The sequence below is a fragment of the Heterodontus francisci genome, chromosome 10 (genome assembly GCF_036365525.1).
Source record: "Heterodontus francisci isolate sHetFra1 chromosome 10, sHetFra1.hap1, whole genome shotgun sequence".
NCBI classification, from domain to species: Eukaryota; Metazoa; Chordata; class Chondrichthyes; order Heterodontiformes; family Heterodontidae; genus Heterodontus; species Heterodontus francisci.
The window spans coordinates 98,805,791-98,820,035 of NC_090380.1; the positions used below are offsets into that span (position 1 = coordinate 98,805,791).

Here is a 14,245-nt window from a genome sequence, read left to right on the forward strand (position 1 = left end):
GACATGTCACACCAGTTTGGGTTGGGGAGAGGAGATGGTGGTGGAGGAGGATACAAGTTGATGGGCGGCTGACATTCTCCTGCTTGCACGTCATATGTGCTCACTGGGGTTTGTATAATCTCACCGCTCCATGCGATGCTGTCACACATTGTGAGCAGGCATGGGGGAGTTGGCAGGAGGTAATAACTGTTGCCTATTCTGCAGTCTCAGCAAGGGTGAGGGGACAGGAAAGAGAGGCCGTCTCCAGAATAACAGTCACTCTCATAGAAGGGGGTTGGGATTTCAGGTGATCCAAGATGATGATCCTAGTAGTCTGTTAAAGCCACTTAAATGCATCAAGTTTACTCCCAGTACACAGGCAAAGTGTTTAAATGGGGCAACATGTGAGGGAGCTGGTGCAATTCAGAACATGTTGGCAAAGTGACAATTGTTGAGGGTGCTGGTGGGCTGAATGGCAGTGGTCATTAAACTTTTTGGGCTACTGAGCTTCTAGGACAGTAGATGTTGGACTTGTAGAGAATGGTAGGGGAATAGATTTTTATTTTATTTATTTAGAGATACAGCACTGAAACAGGCCCTTCGGCCCACCGAGTCTATGCAGACCATCAACCACCCATTTGTACTAATCCTACATTAATCCCATATTCCTACCACATCCCCACCTTCCCTCAATTCCCCTACCACCTACCTACACTAGGGGCAATTTACAATGACCAATTTACCTATCAACCTGCAAGTCTTTGGCTGTGGGAGGAAACCGGAGCACCCGGCGAAAACCCACGCGGTCACAGGGAGAACTTGCAAACTCCTCACAGGCAGTACCCAGAAACGAACCGGGGTTGCTGGAGCTGTGAGGCTGCGGTGCTAACCACTGTGCCGCCCATCGGGGATGTTTTGGGCTTGCAGGAAGGGTGCATTAAAGTTATCTCAAGGGACGAATTTGACTGGGAAATGTATAATAGGACAAGGAAAGGTGAAGCATTTCCTCAGTCACTGGACTAAGAATCCAGAGGCCCAGACTAATGCCGAGGACGCAGGTTCAAATACCACCATGGCAGCTGATAAAAATTTAAATTCAATAATAGAAAAATACTGTGAATGCTGGAAATCTGAAATAAAAACAAAGTGCTGCAAATGCTCAGCAGGTCTGGCAGCATCTGTGGAGAGAGAATTTAATTTCAATTAATTAAATGTAATTAATTAATAAAAATCTGGAATTGAAAGCTAGTCTCAGTAATGGTGCCATTAAACTATCACTGATGTTGTAAAAAACCCATCTGGTTCACTAATTTCCTTTTAGGGAAGGAAATCTGCTGTCTTTACTTGGTCTGGCCTACATATGACTCCAGACCCACAGCAATGTGGTTGACTCTTAACTGCCCTCTGAAATGACATGGCTGACAACTCCATTCAAGGGAAATAGGGATGGGCAACAAGTGCTGGCCTGCCAGCGATGCCCACATCCCATGGAAGAAGAAGAATTTTTTTTTAAAAGTTGTGCTGCTTTGCATGCAAGGTAACTTGGTTGAAATAGTTCTATTTATGCAGTCCGTCCCAACTTTGAATATCAACCTGAATGTGTATAGCACTTTTAACAGAGGGGACGGGGCAAGTGGCACATCGGTAGGGCATAGGATGCAGGCAGCAAAGTTTAGATCAGCTGAAGTTCACAATTGGGAGACAGGCCTGAAGAGTCTTGGAATAGTTGAGTATGGAAGTGACAAAAATATTGGTGAGCATTTCAGTAGCAAATGGGTTGAGGTATACAAAGCGGTGAAAACTAAAGGTAGCGGGAATGAATCTGAAAGGATCACTCGACACTCTGGTCTGCTCCAAACGTCAAACAGTTTATTGGGTTACACCGGCGGGGAGTAGGTCACTGGGCAATCCAGATTCCTCTCCACCGAACAAAGGAAGATCATCAATACTTATAGTTTCAAACAGTTATTCAGCCCATCCTGGCAGGATACTGTCCAATCATAGTGATTAGAGATTACATACATTGATTATTGGAACCAATGAAATTGGTTACTCGGCATTGCGGAACTGTGCGACCAGCTCATGGACAGCTAGGGGGTTACTCATGAACTCATGTCTTACAAACCCCCTTATCCACCATCCTTGGGTCTTATGTATACATAACATCTTATCTTAACCTTGTTACAGGCTGGTATCTTTGTCAGCATTCCATAAGGGCATCTGCTAGAGGCTGCTTGATTAGATATTCTGCTGAATAAGCCTTTTTCTGTATGTATCTGTGTGAATCAGCCCTTATAAGGAATATAGTCAAGTTAGTTAGCTAAGTCCCATGGTGCCTTGCAAACATTTCATTGCAGGCAATAACATTATATTTTATTGGTTATTCGTATATTTATTCCAGGTGCCTCTGCCCTGGGAATACACTTTAACAGTAGGCCAGAGGATTGGGAATTTTTTAGGAACCAGCAGCAGATGACTAAAAAGCTAATAAAAACGGAGAAAATTGATTATGGAAGTAAATTGGCAAGAAATATAAAAACAAACAGCAAGAGCTTCTAAAGGTATATGAAAAGAAAGAGTAGCTAAAGTGAGTGTGGGACCCTTGGAGGATGCGACTGGAGAATTGATAACTGGGAGCAGGGAAATGGCAGATAATTTAAGCCAATATTTTGCATTGGTCTTCACGGTGGAGGACACTATAAACATCCCACAGATATCAGATAATCAAGGAGCTGTTGGGAGGAAAGATCTTGTAACAGTTCCTATCACGAGGGACAAAGTATTTGACAAACTAATGGGACTAAAGGCAGACAAGTTGCCAGGACCTGATGGCCTGCATCCAAGGGCTTTAAAGGAAGTGGCTGCAGAGATAGTGGAGGCATTGGTCGAAATATTCCAGAACTCACTGGATGCTGGGAGGGTCCCAGTGGATTGGAAAACCGCTAATGTGATGCTCCTGTTCAAGAAGGGAGGGAGACAAAAAGCAGGAAATTATAGGCCAGTTAGCCTAACATTGGTCGTTGGGAAAATGCTAGAGTCCGTTATTAAGGAAGAAATAGCAGGACATTTAGAAAAGCTTAACGCAATCAAACAGAGTCAACATGGTTTTGTGAAAGGGAAATCATGTGAGACAAATTTGCTAGAGTTCTTTAAGGATATAACCAACAGAGTTGCTAAAGGGGAACTGGTAGATGTGTATTTGGATTTCCAGAAGGCATTCGATAAGGTGCCACATAAAAAGATTATTGCACAAGATAGGAGCTCACGGTATTGAGGATAATGTATTAGCATGGATTGAGGATTGGTTAACACACAAGACAGAGTTGGGATTAATAGGTCTTTTTCAGGTTGGAAAGATGTAACTAGTGGAGTGCCACAAGGATCAGTCCTAGGGCCTCAGTTATTTACTATCCATATTAATGACTTGGAGGAGGGGGCAGAGTGCAATATATCCAAATTTGCTGCTGATACAAAATAGGTGGGACAGCATGTTGTGATGAGGGCATAAGGAATCTGCAAGGGGATATAGATAGATTGAGTGAGTGGGCAAAAACTTGGCAGATGGAGTTTAATGTAGGAAAGTGTGAGGTCATGCACTTTGGTAGGAAGAATCAAAAGGCAGACTATTAAATGGAGAGAGACTCCAAAAAAGTGCAGCACAGAGGGATCTGGGTGTTCTTGTGCATGAAACACCAAGTTTGCATGCAGGTGCAGCAAGTAATTAAGAAGGCAAATGGAATTTCGGCCTTTATTGCTAGGGGCTTGGAGTTTAAAAATAGGGAAGTCATGTTACAACTGTACAGGATGTTGGTGAGGCCGCACCTGGAGTACTGTGTACAGTTTTGGTCCCCGTATTTAAGAAAGGATATGCTGGCGTTGGAGGCAGTTCAAAAGCGATTCACTAGGCTGATTCCTAGGATGAAGGGGTTGACTTATCAAGAATGGCTAAACAGGTTAGGTCTTTATTCATTAGAATTTAGAAGGATGAGGGGTGACTTTATTGAAACATACAAGATTCTGAGGGGAAGAAGGGTCACTGACCTGAAATGTTAACACTGCTTCTCTCTCCACAGATGCTGCCAGACCTGCTGAGTATTTCCAGCATTTCTTGTTTTTATTTCAGATTTCCAGCATCTGCAGTATTTTGCTTTTATTTAACTAAGATTCTGAGGGGGTTTGACAGGGTAGATGTTGAGAAGATGTTTCCATTGGTCGGGGAATCTCGAACCAGGGGACATAGTTACAGAATAAGGGGGCACTCATTTAAAACTGAGATGCGACGGAATTTCTTCTCTCAAAGGGTAGTGAATGTCTGGGATGCTCTACCCCAGAGATTTGTGGAGGCTAGATCACAAAGTATTTAAAGAGGAGGTAGATATACTTTTTAAATATCGTGGAGTTGAGGTCTGGGGCAGATCAGCCATGATCTTATTGAATGGCGGGGCAGGCTTGAGGGGCCGAATGGCCTACTTCTGCTCCCATTATGTTATTATGTATTGGTAGAATTGAAAGTTGTTCTGAAGGTGACAGTAGGCATTCTTTGTAGTGGTGAGGTTATGGGGTTGAAAATCAGAGTTTGATTCGGCCACCAAAGGTTGGTGGCTGAGGAGGGATTGGCAAAAATACTCGATTGGTGCTGGGAGCTAACACCAGTGGTTTTATTCTTCCCAGTATTGAGCTGGAGGAAATTGCATTTATCAAAGACTGGATGTCAGGAGCAATGTGACAGCACAGAGCCACTGGAGGGGTTGGGAGAGGTGGTGGAGAGACAGAGCTGGGTGTCATCAATGTACATGTGGAAGCTGATCTTGTGTCTGAACGTGATGTTGCCAAGGGCCACCATGTAGATGAGGAATGGGGCTGAAGGTAAATTCCTGCTCTGAGAGGTCATTGACAGGGATTATTTGGCTACAATTGAATAGTTTTTAACCTGCTTATGATGAGTGCATGATCTGCTACTAACATTTCCATGTCCTCTTTATTTTCAGAGCGCATGACAGAAACTCTTCGTGTGGGAATGTCATCGGTTGTTACTGCCCAAATGTTTCTGACCTTCAGAGTGTTGCTGATGAGAATTTCTCCCCAACATCTGACTTCACTCTGGCCGATCATGGTGACAGAGTTGGTAAGAGACGTCAGTTCAATAGCTTTGGCAGACTGGGCTTGACTGGCTGTTGCATCATATTTGTGGTTATATTCCTAAATGTGAGATTTGTTCAAGTATAATCAACTGATGATGTACTATCAAAGTATTTCTTTGTTGCATTTGGGTTTATGATCGGTTCTGAAAGAAGTAGTGAGTGGTAGATATTTGATACAAAATAATTATATTTTCTTGCTACAGTAATAATCTTTAAGCTAATTTACAGTCTGTTATCAAGTAAAGTTCCAGAGGAAAACTCTTGAGAATCTATTCCAATAAAGTCTACCTAAAAATACATTAATAACAATTGAGAATTCCTTTAAATTTTCCTGTTAACTTGATTATTGTTCATGCACTGCCCAATTATTGCATCCTACTTGCACTCTACTTAATTGGGAAAACAAAGGACTTCAACAGCTTTGCTGTTATGTGGAGGATAAATACATGTTTTTAAATGGTGAAGGAGCATATCAATAATGCCTTTCTACTTTTGTACAATTTCACATGTAAAAACTCATCGAGTTCAACAATGAGCATCACTAAATTCTAACCAGACTCTAATTTTTATACTGGCTAGTGTAAGCCATCCTCGTGTGCAATACATAATTGATCTACTCACCAAGTGATATGATGAGACTATAATTTTTTTTAAAGACTTCTTTCAAAAAAAAAAAAATTGTTCTGCCCTATTATTGTTTCCCAGCTATGGCAAGAAAATTGTGCAATTTTCTCCCATGCCATCTTCAGTGCTGCTCTGTAACTGGCCTCTTGGAGAATGATTAACAGTAATGTGATGTTCACACTACCTTTTTAAAAAAAAAAATGGTTTCCTCCATTGTTTGTTTTTATAGCTGGCTTCAGAACTGTTTGATCATATCTATCAAGTATTTTTCCTCTTTTAATAATGTAAAGCTACTTCTGTAGAAAAATGCTACAGTAGAAATGTGGCCACGAGTTGCCTATTGTTGTAGAGTTATCTTTAATTCATAAAGGATAGAAATGATTGTAATGTCCTAATGTTACAACATACCAACACTAAGCTTCCTAATGTCATCTTTAGGTTCAGGTGTTCATGCAGTTGGAAGAGGATTTACTTGAAATTGTTTCAAAGTAAGTTTCTAGTTTTGAAATTACATTCTAGAAATATTTGTTTCAGTTGCTGTTATAAGGGTAACCAGCAAACCTGATATCGAGGATGGACTTATTTGAAATTTGTAATGGAGAGCAACAGTAAGCATTCCTGATTGCCCAGTGAGTAAATGCTTTGCCCTGTGAAGGGTACACAGACCAGGAATGTCCCAGATTCATTCTTAGTCTGTGCTCAATTAGCTTATCTCAGTCAGTGTTGAAGCACTTATCCAGTAAACCATGATGGGACCTCTTTTATTTTAGTGTAAGTCTTAAGTTACGTGTGTCACCCTGATTCTGTCAGTGAGATTAACCAGTGACTAGTTGATCCATGCAGACAAGGAAGGTCCCAGGTCAATCATGATATGTTCAGATTTCAGCTGGGGCAGTGTTAGAGGTTCTAAAATTTGCCTCAGTGTCCAGCAGTAGGGATGAGAAAATCAGTCAAGATTCCTGCTCCTGATTGCTATCCAGCAACCCTGACTATAATGTTTAAAATTTTTTATTAAAATAATATTGAAATACAGGCACCACCAAGAAACTGATGCAAAACAGATAGTGAATACGTGATTCCCAGAAAAGAATGAAATGTAGTACAATATTGTGTGACGCGTCTCAAGTTCAGCACAAGATGTGGAAGCACGGATAAGTGTATTTATAGCTTGGATGAAACGAGAGCAAAGTTTAGTTGAGCAATGACTGTAATAGTATTCGAGAAATAGAATAAAGTGAGAAATATGTTGCTGAGAAGGAAGTTAGGCTGGAAGTGAACTATGTGACTATTTTTGTTGTACCTTGTCCAGGTGTAGGAGAGATGGTAAAAGAGCTCATCTGGAAATGGGACCAGTATTTGCAAGTAGGACAGACTTGAATTTATAGATGGTTAAATTTTGTAGAAGTGAAAAGTTTTTGGCACACGAGAAAATTAAGCCTCTTGTAGGGAATTTAAACAGAGTATAAGTGGGTGCCTCAGTGAGGTTCAGGAGAAGTGAGGACAAGAATAGGTTTTATGCTTTGGTTCAGCCTTCATCTTTACATTGACTAAGATTAGAGCCATTAAAGGCAAGTGATAACTGTTTATCAAGATGCATAAGAAAACAGTGTCTCTGAATTAAAAGCAATGTTCTCATGGTGTTATTGACACTGTGAGAGGATTGGAGATTGTGAGAACTGATGGCATGCATTTCAAACTAGTTAATGGCAGCATTACAATAACAATATTCATAAGATTTAGGTTCAAGTGAAGTGGGCAGAGGTTTTGAGAGACAGAGGATGATAGTTATGATTGAACCAAAACTGCAAATGATGGAGCCTACTCAATCCATCCATGTCATTTGTCCTTCGAAACCTAGGGTACCCTAGTCCCACCATAACGGTCTCAAATCTAGTATTTGTCATCTTTGATATGTCTTGATTTTTTTTTTGTTGCCAGTTTTTATCTTTGTTCACTTGTCCTGCAGTTGTGGTTTAACTTGGAAAAAGTGTTCAGGATGTAATCCTGGACCTGGCAGAAGTGAAAGAGTGAGGTTTTAAACCTTCTGTGACCGCTGAAATAATATCAGCTTGGTCAACCATAGAAGGGTCAGAAGAACAAAAATTGCAGTTGGGCTTGGGAAACATGACAGATTGGTGCCAAACATGACAGTGCTGGAATAACTACTATGATTTGTTGTAGTATTTTCAGGTAGATCAGAGGTTAAAAGATCCCAGTGGTGAGAAGACCGAGTGTGTAAAAGTTTGGATTGGAGGTGCAAAAACTGCTTAGAATATTAACTGAATTAGTTAACAAGTCAGAGTTTGCGGATAGGCTTGTGATCAGTTGGCTCTAGACTGTTCAAGATAGTAAAGATTGCGCATTAAGTACTAGCCTAATCAGTCAAAAAGGGGAATCATTACTGATGTTGAACATTGAAGTCACCAAGAATGGTTTTGTCATCTGAGGGAGTGGTGAGGTGTTTGTGTTAGGTGAGATCAGGGTCAGCCTCACAGTTGAATAGCTGACTAGCTCTCAATGGCAAAACATACATTTGCATAATGGCCACTTGGCGAGGGACCAGGTGTTGCATGACCCCCTTAACATAGCAAGGAGTCAACACTGTTACGACCAGGTGAGAAATGTGTCTAGGGGTCTGTTACTATCTTCACCTGGTCTATTGTAGCAGGGTTTAATTTTTAAACAGTGTTTGAGCTCCCCTTTTGTGAATCCTTGTTCACAACTTTCCAATCATAAGGCAAAGAAATGAGCACAAACAGGCTTTCTGTGGTTTAAAGAAGAAAGATGAAATTTATTAAACCTACTTAACTCTTATACGGTTGATGCCTACGAATATACGACACGCCCATGCTAGCATGCACACGCGATACACATAGGGACAGAAAAGAGCAGAAGAAAAGTTTGAGGCAATATCTTGTTACTGTTTCTCAAGCTCGCTGTAGTCCTTGATTGAAGATATGGTCTTGCGTTCCATTGGGGCCCGGTATTCTTCGTAAACCTTGTTCACGTCAGAGATTTTTCTGAGTTTACATGTCTTGGGTTCTGCTTCAGTTCCAGGAGCACAGCCTTCACTCCGTGAGCACACGGCTTTGTCTGAGTTCAAAATCTGTTTTTCCAGTTTACAACTCCCCTAGTTAACCAGCCGGTGGTCACGTGACTGACTGGTTTGACCAGGTGTCTTCTGTGTATTGGGGCAGGGACTGGTTCCCTTTGTTTCAACATTGTCTGGTACTATACAAATGTCTTTCCAGTCAGGCGCTTGCAATTTTTAGTTTTACTGTTCATGTGGTGAAATCATGTGTACCTCGGTCTTGGCAGGTGGGGGGTTTGCCTGACAACACCTTCAGGAGAGAAAACTGGTGAGGAAAAGAAGAAAATACCATGCAATGCAGGGCTAAATTGCTTTTGTGTTTACATTCTAAAATTTGACAACACTGTATTCAGTGATGATGAGACTGACTTCTCTTTTTCAGTAAAGCAAGCCAACGATCTCCAGTTAATAATGGAAATGGATCACTGTTAGATCTGGAGCAGAATGCTCTCGACATGTATTTATCTGCTTGTAAATTTCTGGATACGGCACTCTGTTTTCCACAAGAAGCGATGCCTTTGTTCCAAATGTAAGTCTACTTGTATGTGTGAGATGTCCTTTTGCCTTAAGAACCTTGGACTATCAAAAATGCTGCAGATTTATTTTGCTTATGTGCCTTATTTTCTTATTTAGAGATTTCTTACTAACTGGGTGTTTGACCAGTATCGCTAGATTGGTACTTGAGTATTCTCTTGAAGTTGAAGGGAAAGTAAAAGTCTTGGTGAACTTCTTGTTCAAACACTATCCAGAAATGTCATTTGCACATTGAAGAAGAATGGTTATCTCAGTCTCCTTTTCTCTAGACTGCTTTGGTGACTTACCTGATGGCGAGCGGAGCCATGAATTCTGGTGTTGACTCCTTCCTGGAATACAATTCCATGGATGCCAACATTCCTCTGGTACCTCATCCAAGTGGCCACTATGCATGTGTGAGCCTCGGCAGTGAGTATTGCCAGGATATTCAACTGCAAGCATTATTGCAGACAAGCCTGATCCTGTCCTTCTATCCAATGTGGAACCCCCACATTCACCCTCTGGTGACATTGCCATTTTTGGTGGCTTCATTGTTCACCATCAATGATCAGTGAATTGTTACTGATTAGGCTGGTGCTAATGCTGAGTTCTTTACTACCTTGCATACCCTCAAACAAGTGCAACTTCAGAAACTGATCTGGAACTATCTGTCCTCACTCAGTACCTTTCTTTACTTCTCACCACCCCTCAAACAAAAGGCTATTGGGACTCCAATAATTTGTAATATTTTGTTGCATGTATTAACAGCTTTATAGGATTAACCATTTTATAAATACACATTTAGAGACCCAGAGATCCAATGGGAGAGTGAAGATGGCAGGGGGAGGTGAAAAAAGATGTGAAGGAGAGATTGTTGCAATGCATGGTTTACTTTGAGTTTTGTTGGAAGGGGAGACGGTGACACAGTGGTAATATTGCTGGACTAGTAATCCAGAGGCCCATGCTGATGCCCTGGGGACACTGGCAGCTGGTGGAATTTTAAGTTCAATTTATAAAAAATCTGGAATTGAAAGCTAGCCTCAGTAATGGTGTCATGATACCATCATCGATTGTCATAAATGTGCTTTAGGGAAGGAAATCTGCCATCCTTAACTGGTCTGGCCTACATGTGACTTCAGACCCACAGCAATGTGATTGACTCTTAACTGCCCTCTGAAATGGCCTAGCAAGCCACTCAGTTGTCAAGGGCAATTAGGGATGAGCAACAAATGCTGGCCTTGCCAGCGATACTCGCATCCCAAGTAATAAGACAAATGCTGTTTCCCAGTTTAAAAAGTCATGTGCTATGTATAGTGAAATAGTAAAGCATATGTTTAGAATTGTGTTGCCCATAGCATAGATGGAGTTTTCACCATTTTGAGCAAAAATATCTTTCATATCAATTATTCATATTTGAGCTAGTGGTCCCTGTATGAGTAAAATTGTAATTGGAGCACTATTATACACTTTCAGTACAGACCAGGTTCTAAAGTGCATGCACACTGCTTGAAGCACCAGTGCATAGTGCCAGTGTAATGAGTGGAAAGTGGGAAGGGCTTGAGTCTGTTTGTGCCCATCTGAGAGGGCAGATGGGGCCTTGGTTTAACATCTGATCCAAGGGATGGCATTTCCAACAGTGCGATTCTCCCTCAGCACCGCATTAGGAGCGTCAGCCTGGATTGTCGGCTTTAGTCTCTCTGGGGGAGCCGGGGGGAGTGGCGTGGTGGTGGTTGTTGGAGACTTGAGCCTACAGAGTACTACCACTGAGTCCTCATCACTGATCCTTCACACAGTAAGACTGCAATATTATCCCAGCCTTCTGTGAGAGATGACAAGAGGTTAGATGCTTGAATAAAATGGGCTTCTGCAGTTTAGAAGAATTAGAGGTGATCTCATTGAATAAAATTCTGAGGGTTTGACAGGGTAGATACTGAGAGGCTGTTTGGGCTGGAGAGCCTAGAAGTAGGAGTCATAATCTCAGGATAAGGGGTCAGCCAGTTAGGACTGAGATGAGAAGACATTTCTTTACTCAGGGTTGTGAATCTTTGGAATTCTCTACCACAGGGGGCTGTGGATGCTCAGCTGACAAATATATTCAGGATTGAGATTGATAGATTTTTGAACATTAAGGGAATCAAGGGATATGGGGATTGGGTGGGAAGGTGGAGTTGATGTAGAAGATCAGCCATGATCTTATTGAATGGCGGAGCAATCTTGAAGGACCGTGTGGCCTACTGCTGCTCATAATTTTAGGCTTTCATACTTGATTTCTTCTCTGCCACGTTTTCCATCTGCTGTTGCATTTCTGATCTCCATGTCGATAAGCAGATGCTAAGGAAAAGGCAGCTGTTAGAAAATTGGAGATAACCATCATTGGACTGCTTGTAATTCAACTCCTACTTTCAAGCTGTGGTTCTATTTTAGCAATGTTGACATTTTTCTGTCCAGATTCATCCCTATTCTCTGGAAGTTGCATCAACTTTGCAAGTAGATATTGAAAATCATCTTTTGTGATGTTTTTAGGTACAGATGGGCTTTTGTTCCTGAGGTGGATGCTGAAGATTGCAGCACACACATAGATGTCGTGGATGCATTCCAGGCATATAAACCACATGTTGTACGGATTCTGGATATTCTGGATCAAAAAAATGCGGTAAGTGTTTTTTTCTCAACGTCTGATTTTTTTTTAATGAGACAAAACCTTCAATTCCTTTTGATTACTTGGCTGTAGACATGCAAAAAGCTTTGGTTTTCTTTGAGCTTCCTCCATGTAGCCATGGGCTGTGTCCCAGTCATATTTAATTGTTCTAAATTTTAAATAATGCAAAGGAAAGCTTTTAATTATCACATCTCAGTATCTAAAAGGAATTGGAACTGGTCTTTTCAAATTATTCTGCCTGTTTAGAGTCTTGGGCAAGCATTTCAGAATGAGTTTGAAAGAGCTGGGATTGCAACTTTAAATGTTTTAGTCTAGCATTCAGCTTTGATATTTTTCCACGCAAGTGCAGGCTTTCACCAATGTGCTTACAGCTATTGGTGTTTAATTTCATATCTTTGCAGATTTTGGATAGTTACTTTTCTTTCTAGTTCCATCAGCTTGCTTAATTTAGGTGCTGATGCATGTTCACTGGTGAAGGCTGATCAGGGGCTATCGGTATGTTCCCTAGAACTATCAAATAATGCTACTGTAAAGGGCCTTGAAACTTTATTCTCATTCATTGATCATCTGTACTGTATGGCATTTATTTGTGTGTATATACAGAAAGCATGGCTCCCAGGTGCTGCAGGGTGTTAGTATGTCCACAATGGTACTGTCTTATGATGGGGCTCAAGTTGCTGCCTGAAAGTGCACCAGAGAGTCTGTTACCTCAGCTGAGGCTGTTGGGGGAGCTGTCTGGTGGAGTTGGGGCCTTTCCATAATGAAGGGAATGAGTGGAAATCAATTATATAGGCACCCCACGGCTTATGTTGCTTGGAAATGAGCTGCCTACTTACTCTTTATGTTCAAAGGATGGTGTGTAATTGTGCTAAAGAGAATAATTTTTCTTCTTTAATCCAGGAAATGAACTGTGCAGAAGAAATTGCATCCAGCGATGTGTATGAATTTCCCCTCTTGACTCAACAATCTGTGACCAGCATCCATACACTTGCACACTTTTTCAGAATACTGAGCTGTATCTTTAAAACTCAACCAAATGGATCCCTTGGAGGACTAAATACAAACAGTATTCAAGGCCCAGCTTCTCTAATGGAACCTGCCACCGATGGTGATGTTTTAAGAAAAATAGAAGAAAATATTGCACATGACTTTTTGGAAACGATGATGGAACATTGAACTCTAAATGGAATGTATCTTAATTATGGCAATAAAACCATAGTTACTGAACTAAGTTGTTACTGAAGTTCCACGCAAGTTTTGTCCTTCTAATGTCTTGTAAGAGCAGAGTCCCAGCAGAATGAAGCATTGGAATGTGTGAAATTTAGGAACTCCATTCTTTTTGCATTGTAATTTTTGAGTGGTTTGATTGTGGTGAAGGGCAGAATTAAATTCTATTCGCTAAGAATAAACTGGTAATGGTTCACCTATTGGGGCCAATCCAAGTTACCTTTAATTATCCTGCACCTATTGGAACACACCTAGTGTCTCTTGTGCTAAAGACTATGGGTAAAATTTAGGGGCAGAGCGAGCACCTCTCATCCAGGCTGGCAGTAGCGTTAGTTAACTTGTACTGTCCCTCTCCTGTTGTGGGTCTTCTGTTGGCAAAATGCAGTACATAATGGAAAGTATTGGTACTAGTTTATCCAATACTATTAACTAATATAGCTTTTTGGATATTGACTTCACTGTGTGTATGTGTGTGTGTGTATGTATATAAACAATTCTGTATAAATATCTATTTTCAGATGGTGCACTCCCTTTGTATCTAAATGACTCTAAAACTGCTCAATTTTTTTACACCCAGCAACAGAAATAACCCTGTAAAATGCGTGAGATGAGAATGTAAACTCGAGTTTGAAGAAGGGAATGCTTTTATTGCTTTAACTGGATTGGTCTTTATGTTTACAGCCTTATTTTCAATCTGCAAACTTAATACTGTGAATGTACATGCCAAGAATTAATGCCTGGTAACTAAATAAAGTCCAGAACCCCAATACAGATTTACAGTATGAATACGTTTTATGCCAGAGTTGTGCGTACCTGGAGATCATCTCATTACATTTGTGGATTTAATTCCCTATATATTACTGTTACCATGCATGTTTAATGCATTCACAGTGTTCTCACACATCCCTGTCTGTGTTTCTAATCTGTATATTTATAAAAAGTTAATGTCTGCATGAAGATAGAGAGAAGAATCTGAGAACTTGTTAAAAGATGAGATTAAAAAATTGCACA

General features: G+C 40.9%; 1 protein-coding gene across 3 annotated transcripts in view; it reads left to right on the plus strand.

Annotated features, from left to right (window-relative positions):
- The window catches only part of dop1b (DOP1 leucine zipper like protein B), a 151,365-nt gene extending 137,362 nt beyond the window's left edge, over positions 1–14,003 (plus strand). For all 3 annotated transcript variants that reach the window (XM_068041145.1, XM_068041144.1, XM_068041146.1), the window contains exons 33-37: positions 4,968–5,104; positions 6,183–6,232; positions 9,218–9,364; positions 11,872–12,001; positions 12,908–14,003. In XM_068041145.1, coding sequence (XP_067897246.1) covers positions 4,968–5,104; positions 6,183–6,232; positions 9,218–9,364; positions 11,872–12,001; positions 12,908–13,183 — 740 coding nt within the window. In that variant the 3' untranslated portion in view covers positions 13,184–14,003. The remainder of the gene's footprint in view (positions 1–4,967; positions 5,105–6,182; positions 6,233–9,217; positions 9,365–11,871; positions 12,002–12,907) is intronic.
- Positions 14,004–14,245: the final 242 nt, after the last annotated feature.